This window comes from Lithobates pipiens, unplaced genomic scaffold, assembly GCF_037356315.1.
Source record: "Lithobates pipiens isolate NorthernLeopardFrog02 unplaced genomic scaffold, aLitPip1_a1.2 Scaffold_13, whole genome shotgun sequence".
NCBI lineage: Eukaryota > Metazoa > Chordata > Amphibia > Anura > Ranidae > Lithobates > Lithobates pipiens.
This window is the reverse complement of record NW_027507718.1, coordinates 391,239,765-391,266,193: the sequence shown is the minus strand read 5'-3', so window position 1 is coordinate 391,266,193 and position 26,429 is coordinate 391,239,765. Positions and strand designations below refer to the sequence as shown.

Below are 26,429 nucleotides of genomic sequence, written 5' to 3'. Positions count from 1 at the left end.
AAATGCAGCCTCACCAGCACCCCTCAAATGCAGACTCCCCAGCGCCCATCAAATGCAGACTCATCAGCGCCCATCAAATGCAGCCTCACCAGCACCCATCAAATGCAGCCTCACCAGCGGCCATCAAATGCAGCCTCACCAGCGCCCCTTAAATGCAGCCTCACCAACACCCCTCAAATGCAGCCTCACCAACACCCATCAAATGCAGCCTCACCAGCACCCCTCAAATGCAAACTCCCCAGCGCCCATCAAATGCAGACTCATCAGCGCCCATCAAATGCAGCCTCACCAGCACCCATCAAATGCAGCCTCACCAGCATCCATCAAAGCAGTCTCACCAGCACCCCTCAAGTGCAGCCTCACCAGCGCCCATCAAATGCAGCCTCACCAGCGCCCATCAATGAATGTTTGCTTGCATCCATTCATTTGGGACACAGTCCTCCTTCGCCGTTGTGCCTCTAATACTATGTGCAAACGGAGCGGCGGCTGCCTGTTGATGCTGAGACTTAGTTGTTTGCTTCAGAGAGAAGAGAGTAGGAACACCAGTGGTTGGGCACCCTAGGCAGCAGTGTACCCTAGGCAGCTGCCCAGTTTGCCTAGTGGTAGCGCCAGCCCTGGTTACTAGACAGATCTCCGGGTGGAATAAAGGAAAAAAATCCTAAAAAAGAAAATGAATGTAGCCACCACATTTAAAGCAGACCTTCAGTCATTTCTTCAACTTTCCATCTATTAAATCTTCTGCCCTTGTTGTTTTAACTTTGGAAATTTTTTTTCTGCCAGTAAATACCTTATACAGCCCACTTTCTGTTTCTTGTCTGGTCATTAGCCAAGGCTTATGACATCATGCACAGCTCCCTCTCTCACTTTCGTGAGAGTTTGCCAGGCAGGTGGGGGGGGGGGGGGGTGAGTTATAAGAGGGCCAATGAAAGCTGCAGAGCTCGGTATCGGTGCATCCCTAGTTAAAAGCTTAAATTCTTTTAGATAACACTGATCACGCCTCTAATGAAATTGTCTAATGTATTGACACAAGTTTTTGTATGAACGTTTGTTTGAATCTCTACTAGTGTATGGCAAGCTTTAGTTAACCAGAAACAAAGAACTTGCATGACTCTGTCCTTGGATTTCCTAGTTGATGGTCATAATTGATAAAAAAAATTCTGGAAGTATTTGAAGGGAAATTCTTTCCTCTCTGCTTGTTGTCCTGGGGCTGGAAAGTTTTCTGTGTCCTTTCAGTCCTGTATGTAACGTTGGCAATGCCCGCCTGCGCCTCTCCTCTGCTCCTCCCACAGCTGTAAACACAGCTGGGTGGTTGAGCCAGGCATTTGTTTTTCTATGAATACCAAGTGATAGAAGTGCTGAAAGGGTCTGGATTGGGCCAGTCTGTGTCATTACCTTCCAGGGTCTATGGGCTGAAGATCTGCCAAGCATGCTTGTTTCAAGGCACCCAGAGACATGGCTCTCCAATACATAGGGAGCACCCCCTCCCTTCTCCTTATAAGTAAGAATACTGGGCTGGGCAGAGTGCTTGTCCCTGGACCCACCAGCTGGGATCTTATTACCCAAGGCCAGGCAGGTCATGCATGCACAGCACCCCCCTTGTAAATCACCTGCCAGTCATACACCTTTGTATTAAACAATCGACTTTAGATCTGCCAATATATGTAGTACAGGATCCTGAATGATTAGATACAATCTACTTTAGATCTGCCAATATATGTAATACTGGATCCTGAATGATTAGTTACAAACTGAATGGATTGTTTAGGTAGGGCTTCGGGTTCTTTTACACCAGATGCATTTGTGAGCGCATTCCCTGTGCATGGCAACCAAAAAATATAATGGTTCACTATGAATGCCAGTCACACGAGCATGTTGCATTGTGTTGCATTTGCCCAGCACTGAAGAAAAAGTACGGCGGGCACTACTTTTTTTTCAGTGCAACGGAATGCGTCCAAATGTGAGGCATTGCAAAAAAAAAGCAAAAGCAAATGCAATACATGCAAAATGCATGCCAACACATTATAAAAGAAGGCAACGCACATGAATTCATGAAAGTGTTATGGTGTGAATGAGCCCTTAAAGTGACAGTAAAATCTGATTTAATAAAAATATAAAATCTGTTGAAGTATGTGTTCTTAAAGTGGTTGTAAAGTCAGAAGGTTCTTTATCTTAATGCATTCTATGCATTAAAGGAGTTGTAAAGGCAGGTTTTTTTAATTAAAAAAAACCTTCTGTGTGTAGCACCCTCCCCAGCACCCCCTAATTACTTACCTGAGCCCCATTTCTAGGGGGGGGGGGGCAAAATGAAGCTTCCCCCTAGGGTGTCAAAAATCCTTGTACCAGCCCTGGATATGACTTCTATCCCTGGGTGACTACATTCCTTCTCCATGGTCTCTCTATGTAGGAAGGTAGCCACCCTCTCCTGCTTGCTCCAGAGATAGTCTATGGACTATGGGGTTTGTAATGTGCATAATCTTCCACTTTAAGCTAAAAAACCCTGAGGGTTGAATACTACTTTAACTCCTTCCTGCCCAGCTCTAGCTTTTCTTTAGTTGTTCTAAAGTCTAAGTGCTTTTTGTGTATTCAATCACATCATTATGTATGTGTATATGGCCAGTGGTGTCCAATCTGATCAGTATGTATGTGTATATGGCCAGTGGTGTCCAATCTGATCAGTATGTATGTGTATATGGCCAGTGGTGTCCAATCTGATCAGTATGTATGTGTATATGGCAAGTGGTGTCCAATCTGATCAGTATGTATGTGTATATGGCCAGTGGTGTCCAATCTGATCAGTATGTATGTGTATATGGCCAGTGGTGTCCAATCTGATCAGTATGTATGTGTATATGGCCAGTGGTGTCCAATCTGATCAGTATGTATGTGTATATGGCAAGTGGTGTCCAATCTGATCAGTATGTATGTGTATATGGCCAGTGGTGTCCAATCTGATCAGTATGTATGTGTATATGGCCAGTGGTGTCCAATCTGATCAGTATGTATGTGTATATGGCAAGTGGTGTCCAATCTGATCAGTATGTATGTGTATATGGCCAGTGGTGTCCAATCTGATCAGTATGTATGTGTATATGGCCAGTGGTGTCCAATCTGATCAGTATGTATGTGTATATGGCCAGTGGTGTCCAATCTGATCAGTATGTATGTGTATATGGCCAGTGGTGTCCAATCTGATCAGTATGTATGTGTATATGGCAAGTGGTGTCCAATCTGATCAGTATGTATGTGTATATGGCCAGTGGTGTCCAATCTGATCAGTATGTATGTGTATATGGCCAGTGGTGTCCAATCTGATCAGTATGTATGTGTATATGGCCAGTGGTGTCCAATCTGATCAGCATTTGTGTATATGGCCTATGTCCAATCTGATCAGTAAGTATGTGTATATGACCTATGTCCAATCAGATCAGTATTTATGTGTATATGGCCAGTGCTGTCCGATCTGATCAGTATTTATGTGTATATGGCCAGTGCTGTCCGATCTGATCAGTACTTATGTGTATATGGCCAGATGTGTTCGCTCTGATCGATAATGCTGTATGTATATCTGATCTGATGGTCTCATGTGGCCACAAACACATAAATATGAATCAGATTGGACACATCTGGCAATATACATATCAATACTGATCAGATCGGACACCACTGGTCATATACACATACATACTGATCATATATATATATATATATGTCTCTGATCTGATTTATTTACTTGTTTATATCCAGAGGTTTCCAATCTGATCTGTAATAATCTTTAAATATCCAGATGTATCCGATCTGATCAGTATTGATGTGTATATTCTGTCATCGCATGACTGATTCTTTGCCCCCTATGTGTCTGGAAGTGCAGCCAGATCTAGTGAGTAATTGCCGGTCTATATCCAGATGTGTCCGATCTGATCAGTATTGCTTTGTATATGTCCAGATGTGTCCGATATGATCAGTATTGCTGTGTATATGTCCAGATATGTCCAATATGATCAGTATTGCTGTGTATGTGTCCAGATGTGTCCGATCAGTATTGCTGTGTATATGTCCGATCAGTATTGCTGTGTATATGTCCGATCAGTATTGCTGTGTATATGTCCGATCAGCATTGCTGTGTATATGGAGAGTGATGGGTCTGGTTGCCCCCAGTGTGTGGTGGTGAGTTGTAGGCAGCTCCCAGCATGCAGCCACATGTCTCGGCCTCCCTGCAGGCAGTAGGGAGAGAAGAATAGAGTGCGGTAGGATGGAGTCCATAGAAGTGTTGGGGGTGGGGAAGGATGTGATGTCAGCCTTGTCCCAGCACTGAGTAGAGGAGGAGAAGCCCCGCACTCCGCACAACTTCATCCACTTCTATAGACATGACCCGTCCGACACCATCGTCCCCGGACATCGGCCGGACTCCGGATTGTACATCGCTGGGGCTATGGTGAGGATTCGGAAGAAGAGGAACCGGTGAAAGTTGTGCGAATGTGGACTGCAATCCTCCGACCTGGGGAATACATCGCTTCTAGCAGCATGGTGAGTGCAGAGATCTGCGATCCTGTGTAGGGTGTATGTAGTGGTGTCGGAGGGATCTGCGATCCTGTGTATGTAGTGGTGTCGGAGGGTGTAGGTGATGGTGTCGGGAGATCTGCGATCCTGTGTAGGGTGTATGTAGTGGTGTCGGGAGATCTGCGATCCTGTGTAGGGTGTATGTAGTGGTGTCGGGGGGATCTGCGATCCTGTGTATGTAGTGGTGTCGGAGGGTGTAGGTGATGGTGTCGGGAGATGTGCGATCCTGTGTAGGGTGTATGTAGTGGTGTCGGGGGGATCTGCGATCTTCTATAGGCGATGGTGTCGGAGAGATGTGCGATCCTGTGTATGTAGTGGTGTCGGAGGGTGTAGGCGATGGTGTCGGAGAGATGTGCGATCCTGTGTATGTAGTGGTGTCGGAGGGTGTAGGCGATGGTGTCGGAGAGATGTGCGATCCTGTGTATGTAGTGGTGTCGGAGGGTGTAGGCGATGGTGTCGGAGAGATGTGCGATCCTGTGTATGTAGTGGTGTCGGAGGGTGTATGCGATGGTGTCGGAGAGATGTGCGATCCTGTGTATGTAGTGGTGTCGGAGGGTGTATACGATGGTGTCGGAGAGATGTGCGATCCTGTGTATGTAGTGGTGTCGGAGGGTGTAGGCGATGGTGTCGGAGAGATGTGCGATCCTGTGTATGTAGTGGTGTCGGAGGGTGTAGGCGATGGTGTCGGAGGGATGTGCGATCCCTGTGTGTATGTCGGGTCTCCTGTACAGATCGATGTGTGTGTGCCGATGTGTGATCGCAGTCTTTGTGCACAACGTGGTACTGCGCTCCCCCCATACAGCGCTATATAGTCCCCTCTGGGGGTCGCAGATCGGGGGTTGTCTGGAAATGTTTCATTGTTTATAAACAGATGTGTGTTTTGTATACAAAGTAACGATGTGTGTGAGAAGGTGCCACATCCTCACCAGCGGTACGATGTGCCATAGAAGGACTGTCTGGGCTTCTAGAAAGCATTCTTTTAGAATTAGATGATTAGAAGAGTTTTATTGTACCCTCTGGAGGGCTTTGAAGGGTCTGGTCATTTCCCCCAATGTTGCCATACACGGAATGATTGTATATACCCTACAAATTATCATCGGCTGTACAATCTTTGTACAATCAACTTTACATCTATCAAATCTTTGTTATATGAAGACCTACCTAACCTATCCAATCAGGGACTTGCATTCCATAGTTGTTGGTAGATCTAAACCAGATTGTGCAATCAGATTGTAATGTGTGTGATAAGCTTTATGGAACGATTGGAAGATTGAAAAGGTTGTTCAGTGTGCCATACACTTAAATCAAGTTATCTACTTTTCTACAATCAGATTTTCAGTCCAGAACGATCGGATCAATTCAAATCGATAGATGACACAGTCCGGTCCTATTTTCTGATTCTGTGAGGAATCGCCCAATCAGATCTCTATGTGTACGGCCACCATTACTGTCGCTATGTCTCATTGTCTGGAAATAGAGCACTGACTTATGTTCAAAGTAACCAATTTGTATCGTAATTTGCCCCATCTTCACCTGTTTGCTGCCCATGTAACACACACTGTGTGTGGCAGCAAAAGAGTGTCTTTAGGGCCGGTTCTCACCAGAACACTGTGCGGGAAACCTGCGTTCCGTGCACATTTACCACACCACGTTTAAAACGCACTGCAGTTGCAGTCTATAGCAGGTTTCAATTTTACGTTAATGACACCCCAAATGCAAGTGGCAAACACAGTGCGTTGGCCCTCACCAGACCTCATGGTACAGGAGTGCCAGGCAAAGTGGGTACAGGAGTGCCAGGTAAAGTGGGTACAGGAGTGCCAGGTAAAGCGGGTACAGGAGTGCCAGGCAAAGTGAGTACAGGAGTGCCAGGCAATGCAGGTACAGGAGTGCCAGGCAAATCGGGTACAGGAGTGCCAGGCAAAGCGGGTACAGGAGTGCCAGGCAATGCGGGTACAGGAGTGCCAGACAATGTGGGCACAGGAGTGCCAGGCAATGTGAGTACAGGAGTGCCAGGAAATGTGGGTACAGAAGCGCCAGGCAATACGGGCACAGAAGTGCCAGGCGATGCGTGTACAGGAGTGCCAGGCAATGCGGGTGCAGTAAGTCTTCAAAAGTAATTCATGCCCTACATTTGGTGCGGTGTGATTTCAGCCCTGCAAACCCTCTGATTCCTCCTGCATTGAATTGTATTGTAACTGTTCTGTCTGCCCTCATGTTGTAAAGTGCTGGGCAAACTGTTGGCATTATATAAAGTACAAGCTTTTGGGGCAAAGTCACATGTATTCACCCCAATAGACTTATATAAAAAAAAACACACGAAATGCATGTTTTTTTTGTATGTATTCTTGCCTAGTAACTAGCTTTCCATTGGCTAACAATAAATAAAATATACAATTCTGGACTTCTACACACCCATGGATATTCAGATGAAAACTTTATTGCATAATAGACAATACATAATGGCACCACATCTGCAATGGTGGGGGAGGGATGGACGGTTCACGCGTTTCACACTCTCACAGTGCTTTATTCAAAAGGTTTGCAAAGGAGTGTGAAACGCGTAATCCGTCCATCCCTCTCCCATGATTGCATTTGTGGGGCTTTTATGTATTGTCTGTTATACAATAAAGTTTTCATCCAAATATCCATGGGTGCATGCAGTCGTCCGGAGTTGTCTGTTTGGAGTGACATAGCAGGGAACTGGGTTTGCCCTCTGTTTTCACCAGAGAAGGAGTCTGACAGTGACGACTTACCTGGAACACCAGTAATACACACAATAAAATAAAATAATTGATGCCGTAAACCCAAAAACACCTGTGAAAAAACACTCGAGTGCGAAATGGACGTTTCATTTCTTGCTGACATGGACCGGCCTTAATGCCCACATGCCTCCCAGGACAGTGCCGAGCTGACAACTCCTGGTCTCAATTCATGATTGGGAGCCAATGGGATGGGCTCTCGGTCATGTGACCACTGTGACTGTCAGTGGCCGATTGATCGGGGACTCTATTGCACCCCCACCCCCCCTTTCCCTGAATTAAGACTCAGTTAAAGGGAAGCAGCAGGAAGGGGTTAAGCACATTTAAGCAGGTGTCATTGTTTAGAAACAGGGACTAATGTATTTTCAAAACAATCAATCAGTTTCATAGTTTTCAGAAATTAGAGATAAAACTCATTGATAGCTCATTTCCAGGACTTCTCCAGATCCTCTCCCGTCCTCTGGAACTCTCTACCTCCATCTATCCGGCTATCTCTGACTCTGGCTGCCTTCAGGCGATCCCTGAAAACATCTCTTCAGGGAAGCCTCTCTCTTCTTCAACTAATCTTTTATCACTTCCATCAGCTCATTCTCCTCAGTTACAACCTTTTGTACCATTTCCCCCTCCTATTAGATTGTAAGCTCTTTTGAGCAGGGCCCTCTTCTATTTTATTGTATTGTAACTGTACTGTCTCCTTTTTATATTGTAAAGCGCTACGTAAACTGTTGGCACTATATAAATCTTGTATAATAATAATAATAATAATAATGAGTACAATGGGGGGGATTTACTAAAGCTGGTGCACAGAATCTGTGCAAAGTAACCAATCAGCTTCCAAGTTTTATTGTCAAAACTTAAAGCGGAGGTAAAGCCTGGAAAAAAAAAATATACCCTGGAAGCCAAAGTCATAATGAGCTAGTATGCATAGCATACTAGCTCATTATGAATAACTTAACTGAGGTCGAAGCCCCCAAAGCGACCCTCGTTCACGTCCTCCGTTGCTGCCATGATACCTGGACCGCGGTTCTGGCACTATGACTGGTCGGTGCCACGATGTCGTCACTCCGGTGCATGCGCACGGGAGCCGTCAGTGACTGCATGGGACCCTTCACTTGCAGCACGCTCAGTGCACCTGTGCCGTTGTCTACGGCACGCATGCGCAAACAGCGGTGCCCGGTTTTCGTAAAATATCTCCTTAACCGCGTAGGTTAAGGAGATATTTCTTGCACTTACAGGTAAGGCTTAATCTAGGCTTACCTGTAGGTTAAAGTGGTCCCAGAGGGTTTACAACCGCTTTAATTCAACAAGCTGAAGTTATGGCCTGTACACACGATCCAAAAATCGTACAGAAAATACCGCTTTCGAATCGACCATATGATAATCTGGTCATTATTATTATTATACAGGATTTATATAGCGCCGACAGTTTGCGCAGTGCTTTACAACACGAGGGCAGACAGTACACTTACAATACAAATCAATACAGGAGGGATCAGAGAGCCCTGCTCATTAGAGCTTACAATCTAGTTGCAGTAAATTAATACAGAGCTTTCTATAGCCAATCACGACAGTTCATCCGATACTATCCCATCGGACAAGCATGAAAATTTTTCTCGTATGATACCAGATGGTACAATTTTCATTTAATCAGTACAGTACTGATACACATACATTACAACACATGACATCACTTCTGATTTTTTATACTGTCGTAGGAGAATTTTTGTAACTTTTAGTAACCTATTCAATCCCTACTTGTGACTAGCAAGCGAAAAAAAGTTGTGCGATCTGTTGTCCAATTTTCGGATCGCGTTAGAAGCCGATTGATTACTATGCACGGTTGCACCAGATTCTTTTGCGCACCAGTTTTAGTAAATCTCCCCCTAATGTGTCATAGAAGGACTGGAGGGGGCTTTAAAAAGAATAAAATTGGAGGAAAAGTTGCTGTTGTAAATGAGTAGTATGCTTGCTGGAGGCGACAAGCATGGCTTTTATTCTGTGCGCTGTGTTGTATTACCACCCCCCATTCATAGGAGGATTGCAGCGACAGATCCCTGGACGTGTTATGATCAAGGCAGCAAAGTTCTTTTTTTTTTTCCCTGTGAGTCAGACCAACGTTTCCTCTATCACACTGATACAGGCTGCCAGTCTGATCCTCTCGGGGGCACTTGCAGTGCATTTCTCTCATTCCCTGCAAAATGGGGAAGTTTGATTCATTTGTTATTAGGAGGCGATGGGTGAGATGTAGCACTCACAGACGTGGAGGTGACATATAGAAGTATTGCCTCTGCCTGCAGTAATCACAGCTGTGCACATCCTCCAGACCATTCCAATAAGTGATACCTGACAGCCCCATTGAAGGCGCACTGACCCCCCACATCTGTGACCTTGCTGGAAGGAACAGCGCACACACTTCCAAACCTGTGTTTGAGCACCGGGGAATGTGTCCTTCTCCCTGATTTATGGGACTGTAATGGCGAGCTTAGAGCGTTTTATGCTGCAGGATGTATGAAACGTCCCCCTCCCGCCCTCCCAACTGTACATTGTCTGCTTTACACCTGTGTATACAAATGTCTGCCCCCTGAATTAATGGTGGCCCATGTCTGGGAGAGGGGACAATACATGATCACTGCTGCCAACATTTCTGGGCTGCCCAGCCGTTAAAGGGTCAGCCCACCAATAACCTATATTTATGTTCTCTTATGTCGCTGGCTGGCTTATTTTATCTCTGGAGGATTCTGCTAGTGAAATCGCTTTACTGAAATACCTGTCTGGAGTCTCACTTCTCTTGTTGCATAAAGCCTAAATCCTGGTGTCGAAGCATGGAACCCTGAGGCTACCATAGACGACAGATTGTGCTCTGCATCCAGTGGTCGGTTTGGCACATAAATTGTTATGGAGAAGAGCGGGAGGTCATATGCAGGCTTAACACAGTGCTCTGTAATCCCAATACATTCCCTTTCCTGGGGTGACAATGCTGCCCAGTATAGTTGTCTTCCCAGGACTGGAAGTGTGTGAAAGGCAGGATTACCAGGTTCAAAAAAAAAAAAATTGAAGAAAAGGGTAAAAACTAATGCAGCCACCACATCTAAGGACCAGTAAGCTGCACTACTTTATTTTGTTGTTCTCAGGTTTAGATCTGCTTTGATCTTCTGCTTCATGAATGAACTTCACAAAACTTCAGTTCTACTCGTCCTCCCAAACCCCACCATATATGGATTTTTAGGTTGCGGGAACCTATGGGAACCAGCTCCCACTTCTGAAGTTTGGACTCCTCCATGATATGGAGGGGCGGGGGGTTCAGGAACCTAAGTTTGGCAGGTGCCCACTCCCACTTCTGAAGTTTTGACCCCCCCTCCATATTTGGATACCCTTTTTCTTGGGGTGGAGAGTAGCAGGTACCTAAGTTTGGCAGGTCCCATTCCCACTTCTGAAGTTTGGACCCCCCCCCTCCTCCATATTTGGATTCCCTTTTTCTTGGGGTAGGGAGTAGCAAGTACCTACGTTTGGTAGGTCCCACTCCCACTTCTGAGGTTTGGACCCCCTTTCCCCCTATGCAACCTTCTGGGACAAGTCACAAGCCCCAGAAGGCTGCGGGATCATTTACAGGGTGCACAGTGGGAAGACAGCTGCGAACCACAAGGAGTCAAAGCCAGCTTCCCATAGTTAACATGCCAGCCCTGTAGACTGGCAAAAAACGGGCCGGGTGAGGACAGCGCTGGAACCCTGGATAGGTGAGAGTCTGTTTATTAAAAGTCAGCAGCTACAGTTATTGTAGCTGCTGACTTTTCATTTATTTGTAACATGGCTGAAGCTCCTCTTTAAAATCAGTCATAGAGACCCCCTTATAAGGTCTCTTTTACACTTCCGTTGCCCTGTGAAAAGTGACCTATGGTGGATTACTTTTTAAAGGGCATTTGACAGGCAGCTGGCCACCTGTTTTAACCCTATAAAGATAGCACTGCCATGACGCAACTGCGTGCGGTGCAGTCTTATTTACTTGAATAGGTTGTGTTTGTCCGAGAAGCCGAACACAACAGGGGGTATAATCTTGGATGCGGCAAATGTAGGACCCACTCCAGCTGCGGTGAATAGATTAAGGGGGGCAGTCGGTCCAATAAAATTGTGGCTTAACTGTCTGCAGACCGCCACTATGACCACAAATCTAAACTTGACTCAGTAGTTGCAACAGGTTGTAAGATCAGACAAATTGGATGCTTAAGCTGGCCATACACTTGAACATTTTTGTTTTAAGAACTCTTGTTTGATTTTTCTAAACCAGCGGTCTCCAGACTTTCTAAGGAAAGGGCCAGTTTATTGTCGTTTAGACTTTAGGTGGGCCGGACTATGCCCAGGGGGAGTAAACAATGCCCATTCTTTGTTATCAGGGGGAAAAATAGTTGGTATCAGTGGGGGGAAAAATAGTTGGTATCAGTGGGAGGAATAATGCCTCATTGTTGGTGTCCGTGGCAGGGATAGTGCCTCAAGGGCCAGATACCCCATTGTTGGTGTTCGTGGCAGGAATAGTGCCTCAAGGGCCTGATACTCCATTGTTGGTGTCCATGGCAGGAATAGTGCCTCAAGGGTCAGATGCCCCATTGTTGGTGTCCGTGGCAGGAATAGTGCCTCAAGGGCCAGATACCCTATTGATGGTGTCTGTGGCAGGAATAGTGCCTCAAGGGCCAGATACTCCATTGTTGGTGTCCGTGGCAGGAATAGTGCCTCAAGGGCCAGATACCCTATTGATGGTGTCTGTGGCAGGAATAGTGCCTCAAGGGCCATATACCCTAGTGATGGTGTCTGTGGCAGGAATAGTGACTCATGGGCCAGATACCCCATTATTGTTGTCCGTGGCAGGAATAGTGCCTCAAGAGTCAGATGCCCCATTGTTAGTGTCTGTGGCAGGAATAGTGCCTGAAGGGCCAGATACCCTATTGATGGTGTCCGTGGCAGGAATAGTGCCTCAAGGGCTAGATACCCTATTGATGGTGTCTGTGGCAGGAATAGTGACTCAATGGCCAGATTCCCCAGTGTTAGTGTCTGTGGCAGGAATAGTGTCTCAAGGGCCAGATACCCTATTGATGGTGTCCGTGGCAGGAAAAGTGCCTCAAGGGCCAGATACCCTATTGTTGGTGTCAGTGGCAGGAATAGTGCAAACAAAAGGCCGCATCCGGCCCCAGGGCCACTGCTTGGAGACCACTATTCTAAATGTTAGTGGGTATAAATTGATATGCATTTTCAAATGGCAAGAAAATTTGAAAAAAAGGATGCAAATAAATTTTCAAACAAATTTCGAACAGTGGTTTAGTTTAGCAAAGCCCGTTCACTACAAAATCAGTTGTTAAAAGCAAACGTTTTATGAAGTACTTTTGATCGGTATTTGTCCAGTCATGTACCGAGGAGATTTTTTTGTATGAATGTTCATTTGGAAATCTGCCAGCCAGCAATAGAGCCATAGATATCGTTCCAGAGAGAGTAAAAAAAGCCGTGATTCAACTCGGCAACATCGAGTAAGTACTGAAATAAGAGGTCTTCACGAATGACCCCTTTAAATGGTGCCTACAGGTTTGAATTCTTTGTTTCCGCAGAACGGCTTTCTTTTGTTTGAGGCGGTAAATCTCGGTGTGCAGAGGGTTAACTGTAGAATTTTCTTCCTCCATAGCTGGGTGGAAATAGCATGTCCTGGCAGCGGTTGGGATATAGGATTCTAGGCGTATGCTTTGTATTCACACAGGGCTATAATCTTCCAGCAGCCACATGGCTCCCGCAGCTTTACACAGAGTGCAGCTTAGTTTATTGTGCCAAGAAGAAAATAGTTCCTAGCCTGGGCCTCTCCGCACATCCAGGAGTGTGATGTGGCCAGCCAGGAGCCTGGTGGGGGAGGGGGAAAGTAAAGAATGAGAAGAAGGACGAAACTTAAACACCATACAGGTCCTCCTCAGTAGACCACCATACAGGTCCTGCAGACCCTCTAAGGCGACATGGGTTGTAGACGCAACTGCAGACCAGGGACCTGATTCCGGGACAAGGTACAGAGTTTATCAAAGACCTTCTAGACTTGATGCAAAAAGTTCTTCTAGACAAAGTCGTGTATCATCTCCAAGAAACGTATTGTCGGGATAGCCTAGGGGTGAGGAGCTCACAAAGGTGCATGACAAGACAAGGGATGCCCTAGGCCAGGAGCTTAGTAAATGAGGGGTATTGGTTGGGGTGCAGACAGATTAGTTGGCTGGAGCTGTTGAGCAAGGGGGGGGGGGGGGTGGTGGTGAGTAAGGGGGCCTGCTGGCTCTGATCCCAGAGGATGGGGGCAGGGCGGACAAGAGAGCTGGGAAAGCACAGGAGGCTCTCCTTAGGGTGGAAAGAAAGAAGAAAACTTTTATTACCTCGGTATTGCTCTTTAACAATACAAGACAGACTGATACCTAATCTGCCTGCACTCTATAGGACATAATGGGAAGCCTAATTGCAACATTAACCTATTCAGTGCTAGAGGCCAAACAAAGAGACCCTGTCCTAGTTCTGTCAAGATTCATGGGCAACAGTTTGTCTTGTAAGGTTATCTGATAGTGGACACTGAGGGCGATCGGATTTCTGGTGGTCCTTCTGAAGTGCTCCAGCTATTCATAGGTTGTGAACTTCCAGCCGTTCTTTAGTTTAGGAAAGCAGGGACCAGTTGTTGTAGGACTGAAAGTCCCAGTGCGTGTCGTCTGTACATGGACAGTAAAGCCTGGTATAACGCCAACGATCGTCCGTATTTCTTTTTGCATGCTAGTCTAATATTGAAATAGGCTACTAAAAATACGAAAAAATTCCCATACAACTTCAGAAGTGATGTAAAGTATGGTAATATATTCGTTCATTTCCAAGCATGCATGCTCTTGGTTACACTTTTTTTTGTGTACAAATAATAATTTGGATAATTTTGCATGAACTGTTGTGATCGGCTCTCGAAAGCTGTGTACTAATGATCAGATTATGGGACGATCGCTCCGAAAGCAGTATTTTTTGTCCAAGTTTCTCATTGTGTGTACTAGACATTAAAGAGGAAGTAAACCCTGATGAGTTTACTTCCTCTTTTTTTCCCTGCAAAGGTAAAGTATAATGCACTACTATGCATCGCATAGTAGCCCATTATGTGTCACTTACCTGACACAGGAGCCAGTGAAGTCGCCGCTGTCCCCTGTAGTCCGCCGCATCCATCTTGCTTGTGGCGTCTCGCAGCTCCGCCGAATGACAGCGGCGAAGCCACGATGACGTCACTCCCGCGCATGCGCACGGGAGTGGCGTCTCGCAGCTCCGCCGCTGTCATTCGGCAAAGCAGCGATGACGTCACTCCCATGCATGCGCACGGGAGTCGACAAATGCGGCAGCTCCATTCTTGGAACTGCCGCGTTTAGTGAGCCTGCGCGCCGCTGTCTACGGCGCATGCGCCGTAGACAGCGGTGCCCGTTTTCGGGCAAATATCTCCTAAACCATATAGGTTTAGGAGATATTTCTTGGACCTACAGGTAAGCCTTAATCTAGGCTTACCTGTAGGTCAAAGTCGTTTGTAAGGGTTTACTTCCTCTTTAAACGGGTTGTAATGGTTCTTTTTTTTTTTTTAAATATCAAACATGTCATACTTACCCAGGGCGGGTATGATTTAAATCACAATTTAAATCACCAGTAAAAAGGCGTGATTTAAATCAACTCCTAATTTTTAACCACTTCCCGACCGGCGCACGCCGATGTACATCGGCAGAATGGCATGAGCAGGCATATTGGCGTAAAGGTACGTCCAGTTTTAAATGCCACCCTGCTGGTCGGCACCCCCATGAGTCCGGTCGCGGGTCCCGTGGACTCGATCGCTGTGGGGACACCCGTGATCGTCTCACGGGGCGGCTGAACGAGGAGATGCCATAGTAAACATAATCTCCCCGTTCTGCCTAGCAACAAGTGACGCTGATCTCTGCTCCATGTGATTGGAGCAGAGATCAGTGTTCACTAAAACAAAGCCCAGCCCCCCCACAGTTAGTAACACGCCACTAGGAACACTTAACCCCTACACTGCCACCCCCTGGTTAACCCCTCCACTGCCAGTGTCATTTACACAGGAATCACTGCATTTGTATAGCAGTGATTGCTGTATAAGTGACAATGGTCCCAAAAATGTGTTAAAAATGTCCGATGTGTCCGCCATAATGTCGCAGTCACAATAAAAATCGCTGATCGCCGCCATTACTAGTAAAAAAAAAAATTGTTAATAAAAATGCTATAAAACTATCCCCTATTTTGTAAACGCTATAACTTTTGCGCAAACCGATCAATCACTTACTGCGATTTTTTTTTACCAAAAATATATAGAAGAATACGTATCGGCCTAAACTGAGGGAAAAAAATGTTTTTTTTATATATTTTTGGGGGATATTTATTATAGCAAAAAGTAAAAAATAATGCGTTTTTTTCTAAATTGTTGCTCTATTTTTGTTTATAGCGCAAAAAAAAAAAAACGCAGAGGTGATCAAATACCACCATAAGAAAGTTCCTATTTGTGGGAAAAAAAAGGACGTAAATTTTGTTTGGGAGCCACGTCGCACGACCGCGCAATTGTCAGTTAAAGCGACGCAGTACTGAATCGCAAAAAGTGGTCTGGTCTTTGGCTAGCAAAATGGTCCAGGGCTGAAGTGGTTACAGAACAACTTTCATATCTGTCCCGCAGGGGCTCCTCCTCTGACCCGCTGTTGACTCACCGACTGTCCCATTTACTTTAATGGGACGGCTGGTGATGCGGCAATGATGCAGCAGGTGAGTGGATGCCCGCTAACAGGCACTGCCATGATAGATCTGAAATGACAGGTGCTCTTTAAATGTAAGGACTTGTTCTTGCTGGTAATTAGAATCTTTAATATTTGCAAACAAAATGAAGGTCTCCTATTTAGAATAATAAGCTGTCAGGTTATTAAATATTGCCATACTGGGTCTCTTTTATGGCCTGCTGCTATTTTGCTCCTCAAAGGAGAAATAAAGCACTTCAAGCTATGTGGAAGGAAGATCACAAGGTTTATAAGCTGTTTAGAAGGTTTCACTTTCATTTTTACTGCTTGCCCTTCCTCCTCACTCTAAGAGCCGGTTCACACAGGAGCGACTTGTCAGGCGACTTAGCCGCCTGACAAGTCGCGTTCCATTCTGTACTATGGAACCGTTCTAATAGGAGAAACTCAAGTCGCTCCGATTTAGAAAAAGGTTCCTGTACTACATTTGGTGACTTCAGGCGAGTTGCATTGACTTCTATACATAAGTCATTTTACAAACCGCCGTTGAAGTCGTGTGCAGGTCGCCTCTGTGAGTCGTGCTGCCCCTGTGTGAACTGGCTCTTAGAGCATGGTACAGATGCATTTCTCTTCAATCATACAGTTTTTAGTGTACATAGATGTGCAAAACAATGGCATAAAAGAATATTCCTGAACTTTGTTTGAGCTCATGGTTTCTGTGAAATTGTGTGAATGCATCAATGCAGTGCATGTTAGCTCAGCTTGGATTCATTGAGTGAGTTTACCAAAAATTTCAATATTGCAAAATATACAGCTTCATGCTACATAACTAAGCTCCATTTCATGTTAAATAAAATAAATGATTAATGTATCGTAAATAGAAAACTATCTTTAGATACATTTTCACTCCAAAAGCATCTTAATAAAATAAGTTTGATAAAAAATCACAAAAAAACAGATTTAAATAAAAAAAAAAAAAACAGATTTAAATAAAAAAAAATCCGATTTTTTTTTTAAATCATCGATTTTTTATCCACCCTCTACTTACCTCCTCTGTGCAAGGGTTTTGCACAGAGTGGCCCCAATCCTCCTCTTCTGGGGTTCCCCAGCAGCGCTCCACACTCCTCCCCGCATCGAGTGCTCCCTCAGAGACTCCCATTCAAAAGGGACACCCGAGCAGGTGTGTCCATTGACACAAACAGCAGGACTCAGGCCCGCCCTCCAGCTCCCGTGTCACTGGATTTGACAGCAGTGGGAGCCAATGGCTGCGCTGCTATCAATCTATCCAATGAAGATCAGAGACAGCGGCTGGAGCTGCTGTGCTCGTCCCCGTCCATGGAACGATCGGGTTCAGTTAACTAAAAGGGTGGCTGCCGCACTATAATGCAGAGCGTTTGCTAAAAAAAAAACAAGAGTGGCGTAAATGTTTTTTGAGGGTTTAGATGTTTGTAAACTGATGTTTTATTTAATTTTTTATGTTTTGTTTAAAATCTGTGTTTTATAAAGTAATATAAAACCAAGAGCCCTTTCACACTGGGGCGCGGACCACATTAGCAGTAAAGCATCGCTGTGCAGGCAGGAGAGGGGAGCTTTTAACCCCAAACAGGGAGTTAAAAGCGCCCGAAAAGTTTTGCTGCCGAAGCGCTTTGCAGGCACTTTGGCAGCACTGCTCATTGATTTCAATGGCAGGGGCGGTTTAGGAGTGGTGTATACGCTACAGCTTACGGCTTCACGGCCAGGCGCGCATTGAGCTCTCCTATTGGCCAGCCGATCTTCTGGGACCTGTGTTGTGTCCCAGAAGATTGCTGGCAGGGAGGGGCCGCCTAGGGCGTGAGGAGGAGCCGCCTAGGCGGCCAAAGATAGGAAGCAGGAAGTGGGACAGGAAGTCCTACGAACAAAGGGTACACACTCCCCCCCCCCCCAAAAAAAAATGACATGCCAAATGTGGCATGTCAGGGGACGAGGAGTGCTTAAAGCGCAAGTTCCACTTTTGGGTGGTTGTAAACCCTTACAAACCATTTTGACCTACAGGTAAGCCTAGATTAAGGCTTAACTGTGGGTCCAAGAAATATTGTGTAGGTTTAGGAGATATTTACTAAAATATGCCGTTAGTGGCGGCTCCCGTGCGCATGCGCAGGAGTGACATCATCGCTGCTCTGGCGCTGTGAGTGGCCAGAGCAGCGATACCCAGAAGAAGATAGATGCTCCATACCACAGGGGACAGCGGTGACATCGCTGGCTCCTGTGTCAGGTAAGTTACAGATAATGGGCTACTATGCGATGCATAGTAGCCCATTATGCTTTACCTTTGCAGAGAGACAAAAAAGAAGTAAACCCATTGAGAGCCGCTCACAATCTCCTGTCTTGCGAATTGGACACGGAGAAACACACATCCAATTCGCACCAGCCTTGAATGTGGTGTTCACATTTTATACAAGCTCAGTCATATTTTTCTACTGAAATAAGTGGTATTGGTAAGGTATTTTTAACCACAAGCCGAAGTAAAGAAAACGCTTGACTCCCCCATCAACACAGTCAGTGTTGATGGGGGGAATCCCTCCTGTTGCACTATTCTGACAACAGGAGGTTTCCCCACTGTTGAGATACAGTCATCACAGCTGCCCTCTCTAGCCAGCAGCAGTGATTGTATGCAAAAAAACTAACAGGCTGGTTGTACTGAAGTCAATCATTAATGCTCGGTTCACACCTAAAGCGGCCGCGGATCGCACAGCAATGCTGTCCATCCATGTTCTCGGTTTCAGAGACAAATCAGGGCAGAATCTTTGCCTGAATTTGGCCCTGAAACTGAGGCAAAGACGCACAGCGTTTCTGTACATTGCGCTCCGCAGCTGCCCTGGAGACATGTGAACCAGCTCCATAGAGAGCCGGTCATATTCTCCTGCTATGCGAATTGGACATGGAGGAAAACCGCATCCAATTGGCATAGGTGTGAACCCAGCCTAAATTGAATCAGTACAATCAACCTGCCCATAGAGGGATCAAAGTTTGGCTGATTCTTGCAAATTTAAATCCGACTATGGTCGGCTTAATTCTTGGAAACGATACTAGACTTGCGCAGGTAGGAATTTGCATTTCAAAGCTTGACTTTCAACTTTGACAGCTTTGTATCTTTAAAGCAAGCAGTGACTCACAAGGTCGTTAGTGATTCACAATGTTCTCAAAACGTAGCTGTAAGGCTAATGTTTGTGAGATTTTATTGCGGAAGTGGAAGAAAACCATGCCCTTTTTATGATTTCTTTACACCTCAGCTTCTGATTGGTCCGAGCCTGGAAAAAACATTTAGCTTTGATGATGCAGTATGAGCTTTCTTCCTGCATGAGCTATGGCAGTCAGCAGGGGCGTTGGTAGGTCTAAAAAAGATCTGGGGCTAGAGCCCATAGCAGCGTAGTAAAGAAAGTCATATGCTTGGGCGGGCATACACATATATATACAGATATATACCTGTGTGTATATATCCCCAGAGAACCCACCACTTACATCAGGGTCCCTAGAGAGCCCCCCCTTACATCAGGGTCCCCAGAGAGCCTCCCCCTTGCATCAGGGTCCCCAGAGTGCCCCCCACTTACACCAGGGTTCCCAGAGAGCCTCCTTTACATTAGGGTCCCCAGCGAGCCTCCCCTTTAAATCAGGGTCCCCAGAGAGCCTCCCCCTTAAAATCAGGGTCCTCAGAGAGCCCCCCACTTACATCAGTGTCACCAGAGAGCCTCCCCTCCCCTTGGTGACCCCTGCAAGGACTCTGGGCTATGGGCCCCAGATTCGGGGCTATAGCCCCAAAAGCCACCCCCTAGCGACGCCACTGGCAGTCAGTATGTTGTAGCAAAATTTGGGGGGGGGTTACTGATTATACATATGGGGGTTCCAGAATTTGCATGTTGGCTGCTTTTCCAATGATGGGAGCACGTCAAAGCATTCTTCAATTTTAAGTAGTACATTGCCATTATAATATAACTAGATCTCCCTTGCAGCAAGTACATTGTAGACATTAATTTCAATATTATCAATTGTTGATAGAAAAACATGCTCTGTTTCTGTTTCTGCTTGAAAAATCATGCTTGTAATTATTGCTTTATGATTTATTTTTCACACCTCGTTCGATCAAAAATGGGTGTGCAGCCTCTATTAGCAGGCCTCGCAGTTCTCCAGCTGAAATGCATTGTATTCTGCTGTCAGTAAACTAATAATTGATAGCGGTCCTCGAGCGCTGCTGTACCAGTACTATTGATCTGTTTATTAAAAAAAAAATACAGCAAGTTTTCTTTTATTGGGTAGCTGTAGATATAAGTAAGAAGAGTAAAAACAGACACCTGATGGGAAAATAAAATATTATGTTCTATTGAGCTGCGTGACGCTATCACCAGCAGACCTTCCTGACAGATAAAGAAGAGTTATAGAGCACACTCCACTGAATTCTGTTTGGCTGCACAACTCTACAACATGCGCTTGTTATGGGAATATTCTTAGCATGGATATAATAATTACTGAAATCCTGATCAGCTGAAGCAAGTCACTGATAGCCTATTAATTTAATAGGTGTCATAATTACACATAATTACATGCACAGGTCTAGCAAGTTCAAATTCTAATAATAATTTGAGTTAATCCCAACGAAGACATCTGTTTTATATTCAGCATAATTTTCTATGGGAAATCAGTTTATGGTGATCTTCATTTTTTTATTTCAGTATTTTACTGTAAGATGGCCATAAGTGGCTTCATATTGCATCGATCCGGCTGTCAAAGCTGGCATTTGGCCAACAATTAGACTGTTCAGAATGCAATACAGAGTTGAAAACAAGCTCTTCTCTTAAAAAGATTTTCTGGGTTGTTGACAGGTTGATTCTTCCAAATCTGTATTGAGAAAGGTGGTAGTGACTACTTGTGTGGGGCCTCTTCCCAAGATTAGTTTGTCTGGTTGAAAAAAATGCCATCCAGTTCAACCAAAAGGGGGTAATAAATAGAAACAAATAGCAAACCTCCATACACACAATCCTATAATACTATACCCACCAGAGGAAGGGAAAAAAAAATATATATATATATAACATGTTTTTGCTACAGTTGGGGAAAAAAATCTTTCCTGATGCCAAAGAGGCAATCAGATCCCAATTTGACTGAGGGTGGATGTCTTTCTACCTGTTGTTCCTCACAGAGATATCTACCTGTTTATTGTAAACTTCTCATTTTTGACATCTAACCCAACTGCACACTAGAGGAGTTTTGTATGTGACAATGAAAAATCACAACGTGTGCACTGTGGAGGTAGAAAGTAGAGCACGTCCTAACTGAATCATAGACCTCAAGGTCATGAACCAAACTCATAGGGCTCAGGAGAATGAACATAGGACTCCAGAGCGTGAACTGAACTCATAGGTCTCAAGGACATGAACCAAACTCATAAGGCTCAGGAGTGTGAACTGAACTCACAGGACTCATGAGCATGGACTAAACTCATAGGACTCAAGAGTATAAACTGAACCCATAGGACTCAGAAGCATGAACTGAATTCACGGGACCCAGGAGTATGAGCTGAACTCATTGAACTCAGGAGTATGAGCTGAACTCATTGAACTCAGGAGCATGAGCAAATATCATAGGACTCAGGAGCATGAACAGATTTCATAGAACTCAGGAGCATGAACTGAACTCATAGGGCTCAGGAGCATGAACTGAACTCATAGGGCTCAGGAGCATGAACTGAACTCATAGGGCTCAGGAGCATGAACTGAACTCATAGGGCTCAGGAGCAGGAACTGAACTCATAGGGCTCAGGAGCATGGACTGAACTCATAGGGCTCAGAAGCATGAACTGAACTCATAGGGCTCGGGAGCATGAACTGAACTCATAGGGCTCAGGAGCATGAACTGAACTCATAAGGCTCAGGAGCATGAACTGAACTCATAGGGCTCAGGAGCATGAACTGAACTCATAGGGCTCAGGAGCATGGACTGAACTCATAGGGCTCAGGAGCATGAACTGAACTCATAGGGCTCAGGAGCATGAACTGAACTCATAGGGCTCAGGAGCATGGACTGAACTCATAGGGCTCAGGAGCGTGGACTGAACTCATAGGGCTCAGGAGCATGAACTGAACTCATAGGGCTCAGGAGCATGGACTGAACTCATAGGGCTCAGGAGCATGGACTGAACTCATAGGGCTCAGGAGCATGAACTGAACTCATAGGGCTCAGGAGCATGAACTGAACTCATAGGGCTCAGGAGCATGAACTGAACTCATAGGGCTCAGGAGCATGAACTGAACTCATAGGGCTCAGGAGCATGAACTGAACTCATAGGGCTCAGGAGCAGGAACTGAACTCATAGGGCTCAGGAGCATGGACTGAACTCATAGGGCTCAGGAGCATGAACTGAACTCATAGGGCTCAGGAGCATGAACTGAACTCATAGGGCTCAGGAGCATGAACTGAACTCATAGGGCTCAGGAGCATGAACTGAACTCATAGGGCTCAGGAGCAGGAACTGAACTCATAGGGCTCAGGAGCATGGACTGAACTCATAGGGCTCAGAAGCATGAACTGAACTCATAGGGCTCAGGAGCATGAACTGAACTCATAGGGCTCAGGAGCAGGAACTGAACTCATAGGGCTCAGTAGCATAGACTGAACTCATAGGGCTCAGGAGCATGAACTGAACTCATAGGGCTCAGGAGCATGAACTGAACTCATAGGGCTCAGGAGCATGAACTGAACTCATAGGGCTCAGGAGCATGAACTGAACTCATAGGGCTCAGGAGCAGGAACTGAACTCATAGGGCTCAGGAGCATGGACTGAACTCATAGGGCTCAGAAGCATGAACTGAACTCATAGGGCTCAGGAGCATGAACTGAACTCATAGGGCTCAGGAGCATGAACTGAACTCATAGGATTCAGGAGCATGAACTGAACTCATAGGGCTCAGGAGCATGAACTAAACTTATTGGACTGAAGACAGATTGACTGATTGGTTTGTGCATTGGGACTACATTGGGCAAATCTACCCGGCGCAGTACAACCTATATTGTGTGAATGACTCTAATGATTAACAAGTATCAAATTCACACCAATTAATTCCTGGTGGCCCATTTGTGTCACATGGTTTTCAGGACAAACCAATTTCACATCCTAGGTTAAACATTCTATGGCCAGTCATTTGGGGATCTGTTGTGTTCATTCCCAATGCTATCCCTCTGAGATGGGTTTTCGTGTTTTATTCCTTACTCAGGTGATATTTTGTTGCAGCACATATGAACACAGGGCACTTTCTCCTTTTCTAAACATGAGGAGAACCACTTGCTTACGTTTCTCCAGCATGTTACAGGGCACATTACCCTTCAGGCTGGGTTCACACTGGAGAACACAGGGGTTCACAGCAGGAGTCTGGTACATCTCCATTCACCGGTTCAGGTCCGAATTCAGCCTGAATTTTTGGCTGAATTGGAACCTGAAATGGACCAAAAGTTGCACGTGGTTCTTGTGCAATTTGCATTGGAGCTGCTGTGGAGATGTGTAAATCCATAAAGAGCCGGTCACAATCTCCTGCTATGCAAATTGGATCCAATTCGCAATAGTGTGAACCCAGCCTTCTAGAATAAAGGAGGAGGCAGTTAACGTCAAAGAAGTAAAATGCACAAGAGAGGTGGTCAATTTAAAAAAATATTCTTATGAAATATTTAATATTTACCTGATAAAGAAAGGAAAAGAAACATTTTTGTTCTTTAGTCCAGACACTAAGAAATATATACAATCTACTGTACATTCCCTTTTTGATAGCTGCATACTCTATCTTCATTTATATTCACAAAGTACCGTATTTCATTGCTGTTTCACAATCACAGGACCTATTCAGAGGATTCATTGCTGTAGGCCAAAGTATTTGTTAAAAGAGCTCTGATCAATACAGTCAGTTCTTCTGACCAAAAATGTATAGCCCGAGCACCGTGTTGAAAATGCTATAGGAAATGATTACTGGTTATCCAGGAAGCGAAGAACAAGTCTTTGTGTTTTTAGAGAGTAGTTTGTTTAGATTGTATTTCACTTCCATTGTGCAGGCTTGAAACGCTAAAAAAAAAAAAAAACTAGACCCGCCTAATGTAAATGCAGCTGGATATATCAACTTCATCATCTATATAATAAAAATAATAAAACAATATAAAGCATATCTGCCCAATATAATTGCAACTGCACAAACAACTTTATTGTTACATAGGATTGTTATTATTATTATATGCACATTTATTTAAAACAGGGCAAGGTTAGGGTCACACTATGCCGGTTTCTCGGTGGCCATATTTGCTCAGGCACAGCAGCCCATTCATTTGAATAGACTGTTGTGCCTACAGAAACATGCAGTCCCGCACCCTCATATAGTGTGTCCACTTTAAAGGAAAACTGTATAGTTTTTGTTTACATTTTCTTTATTTATCTATTTTTTGAATTATAACAAAATATATAAAAATGTAATTTTTCTGTGAAGTTAATGCTAAATGTTGCTCATAAAAATATTAAAATGTATTCCAGGCAGCAGGTACAGCTTTTCACATTTTTACTAGGCTTATCCTAAAGTATATCTAAAACTATTTTTTTTGAGTGCTGCATTTGTCCTTTGGCAGTTGTCACTAATTTTTTGAGATTTTTGCTTCTTGTTGATGCTGATGCTTTTTTCATCTGCAGGAGAGTGAAGGAAAATCCCCCAAATAGGAAGTAGACGAAAAATAGTGAGAGGGGTTCCAACGTTTCCCTATGCTATCCAAAACTATATACAGTGTGTGTGTATGTGTGTGTGTATATATATATATATAATGTATATACACTAATGTCTTAGTTGGAAAGAAATGCATACACTACTCAATAGCTCAATCTCAAATTACATCCCCGCTCTATATAGACTTTCAGTTAGTGGGGGACAGTCTGAGAGGAAGCAGTTCCTGTTTTTCCTCTCCCTTTTAAAAAACTCAAAATGCTCTGTGACCCTATTGTCAGCCCCCTGGGGCATGTGGGCAGCATGTATAAAATAGAGAGTCAATCAGTGCAATAAATATATCACAAAGACAGCAGCTGAACACTGAGGACCAACTTATCAAATCCTTACAGAGAAATAAATAAAAAGCAGTGCAGCACAGCATGAGAATGGAGTACATCTATGTACTCACTCCTGGCAAAGGAAGCGTCTTTCGGCTATAGTGTGGGCACCAAGTGCTTAAAAGAGTAGTGCGAGAATCAAACAAAATTGGATTGGATTGGAAACATGGATTGCAGCTGTCCTTTGCCTGTTCTACACTAGGAACTAAGCGATCAAACACTTCTGATCGCTCAGTTCTTGGGTCCGTTCTGAGTACAGAGCGATGACTATCAGTCACCAGTCTGTGCTTTGCTCCTCCAACATTCACTGCAGCCCTGGGCTGTGGAGGGGGCCGCTGGCTCAGGCTCTTAATGGTGCAGTGAGAGGCTGAGCCAGCTGCTGGTCATGTATCTGGGTGGATGCCGACATTATTGTCGGGAAGCCTGCAGAACCTGGACTGACTCTGTGATGTCAGCCGATAGCCGGATTTAGCCCGCTGTCGGCTGAATCTGAGTCACAGGAGTGCAGAACTAAGTGCATTCTTGTGACTCGCAGGAGAAGTATGGCCAAAAAAGCTTCTTTAACCAGACACTGGTGGAAGTCACAGGACTGCTATATACTGCTGATGAGAAAAGGTATTTATCAGTTTATATTTACTAAAATAAGTGCATTTCCATGTTCTGTGTACTGTGGGAGACCAGATATAGTGAATGCGGGGTCCTGGGTTTAGTAACACTTTAACTTTGAGATTCAATGAATTTGCCTAAAATTTGGAAATTTTTGTAAATCACATTCTTTTTTCTGTACAGTAGTTAAAAAAAAAAAAAAGTTGCACTTTTTGTTGAATGAAATATTTTCCATGTTTAATGTTTTGCAACATTTATTTGTTTCTTGAAACTTTTTGAAACTTTATGCAACCATATGACGTTATTTATTTATTTTTCGTAATGGTGCTTCTACTGTTGGTGATATTTAGCGCCTGCAGTCATAAAGAGAGCCAGTAACCTTGTTCTAGTGGGGGAGGAGCTGCATTCCAGTTATAAATATGTTGCACCTAGTTAATAGACTTTACTGGAGCCTTTGCTCTACATTCCTCCGGACAGTGCCGTCTTTTATAGAACTGCCCCATAAAACAGCTACTATTACCATTCTTGAACGTGTTCAAAGAAACCTGCACACAGATGGTTCTAGTGCGATAATCTGACGGTGTATAAAATGAAAATAATGGACTTTGGCACCCTTGAAGAACCAGAACCTCAAGCATAAGTGTATAGATAGGCTGGACT

General features: G+C 44.7%; 1 protein-coding gene across 9 annotated transcripts in view; it reads left to right on the top strand.

Moving 5' to 3' along the window:
* Nucleotides 1-26,429, top strand: part of FAT1 (FAT atypical cadherin 1) — a 386,437-nt gene that overhangs the window by 92,164 nt on the left and 267,844 nt on the right. For 5 of the 9 annotated variants that reach the window (XM_077477364.1, XM_077477362.1, XM_077477363.1 and 2 more), the window contains exon 1: nt 4,292-4,524. The exons of 1 other annotated variant lie outside the window; for it this stretch is intronic. In XM_077477364.1, coding sequence (XP_077333490.1) covers nt 4,474-4,524 — 51 coding nt within the window. In that variant the 5' untranslated portion in view covers nt 4,292-4,473. Of the gene's footprint in view, nt 1-4,288; nt 4,525-13,150; nt 13,346-26,429 lie in introns of those variants that run through there. 3 more of the 9 variants (XR_013272342.1, XM_077477365.1, XM_077477360.1) reach the window with 3 other exon arrangements.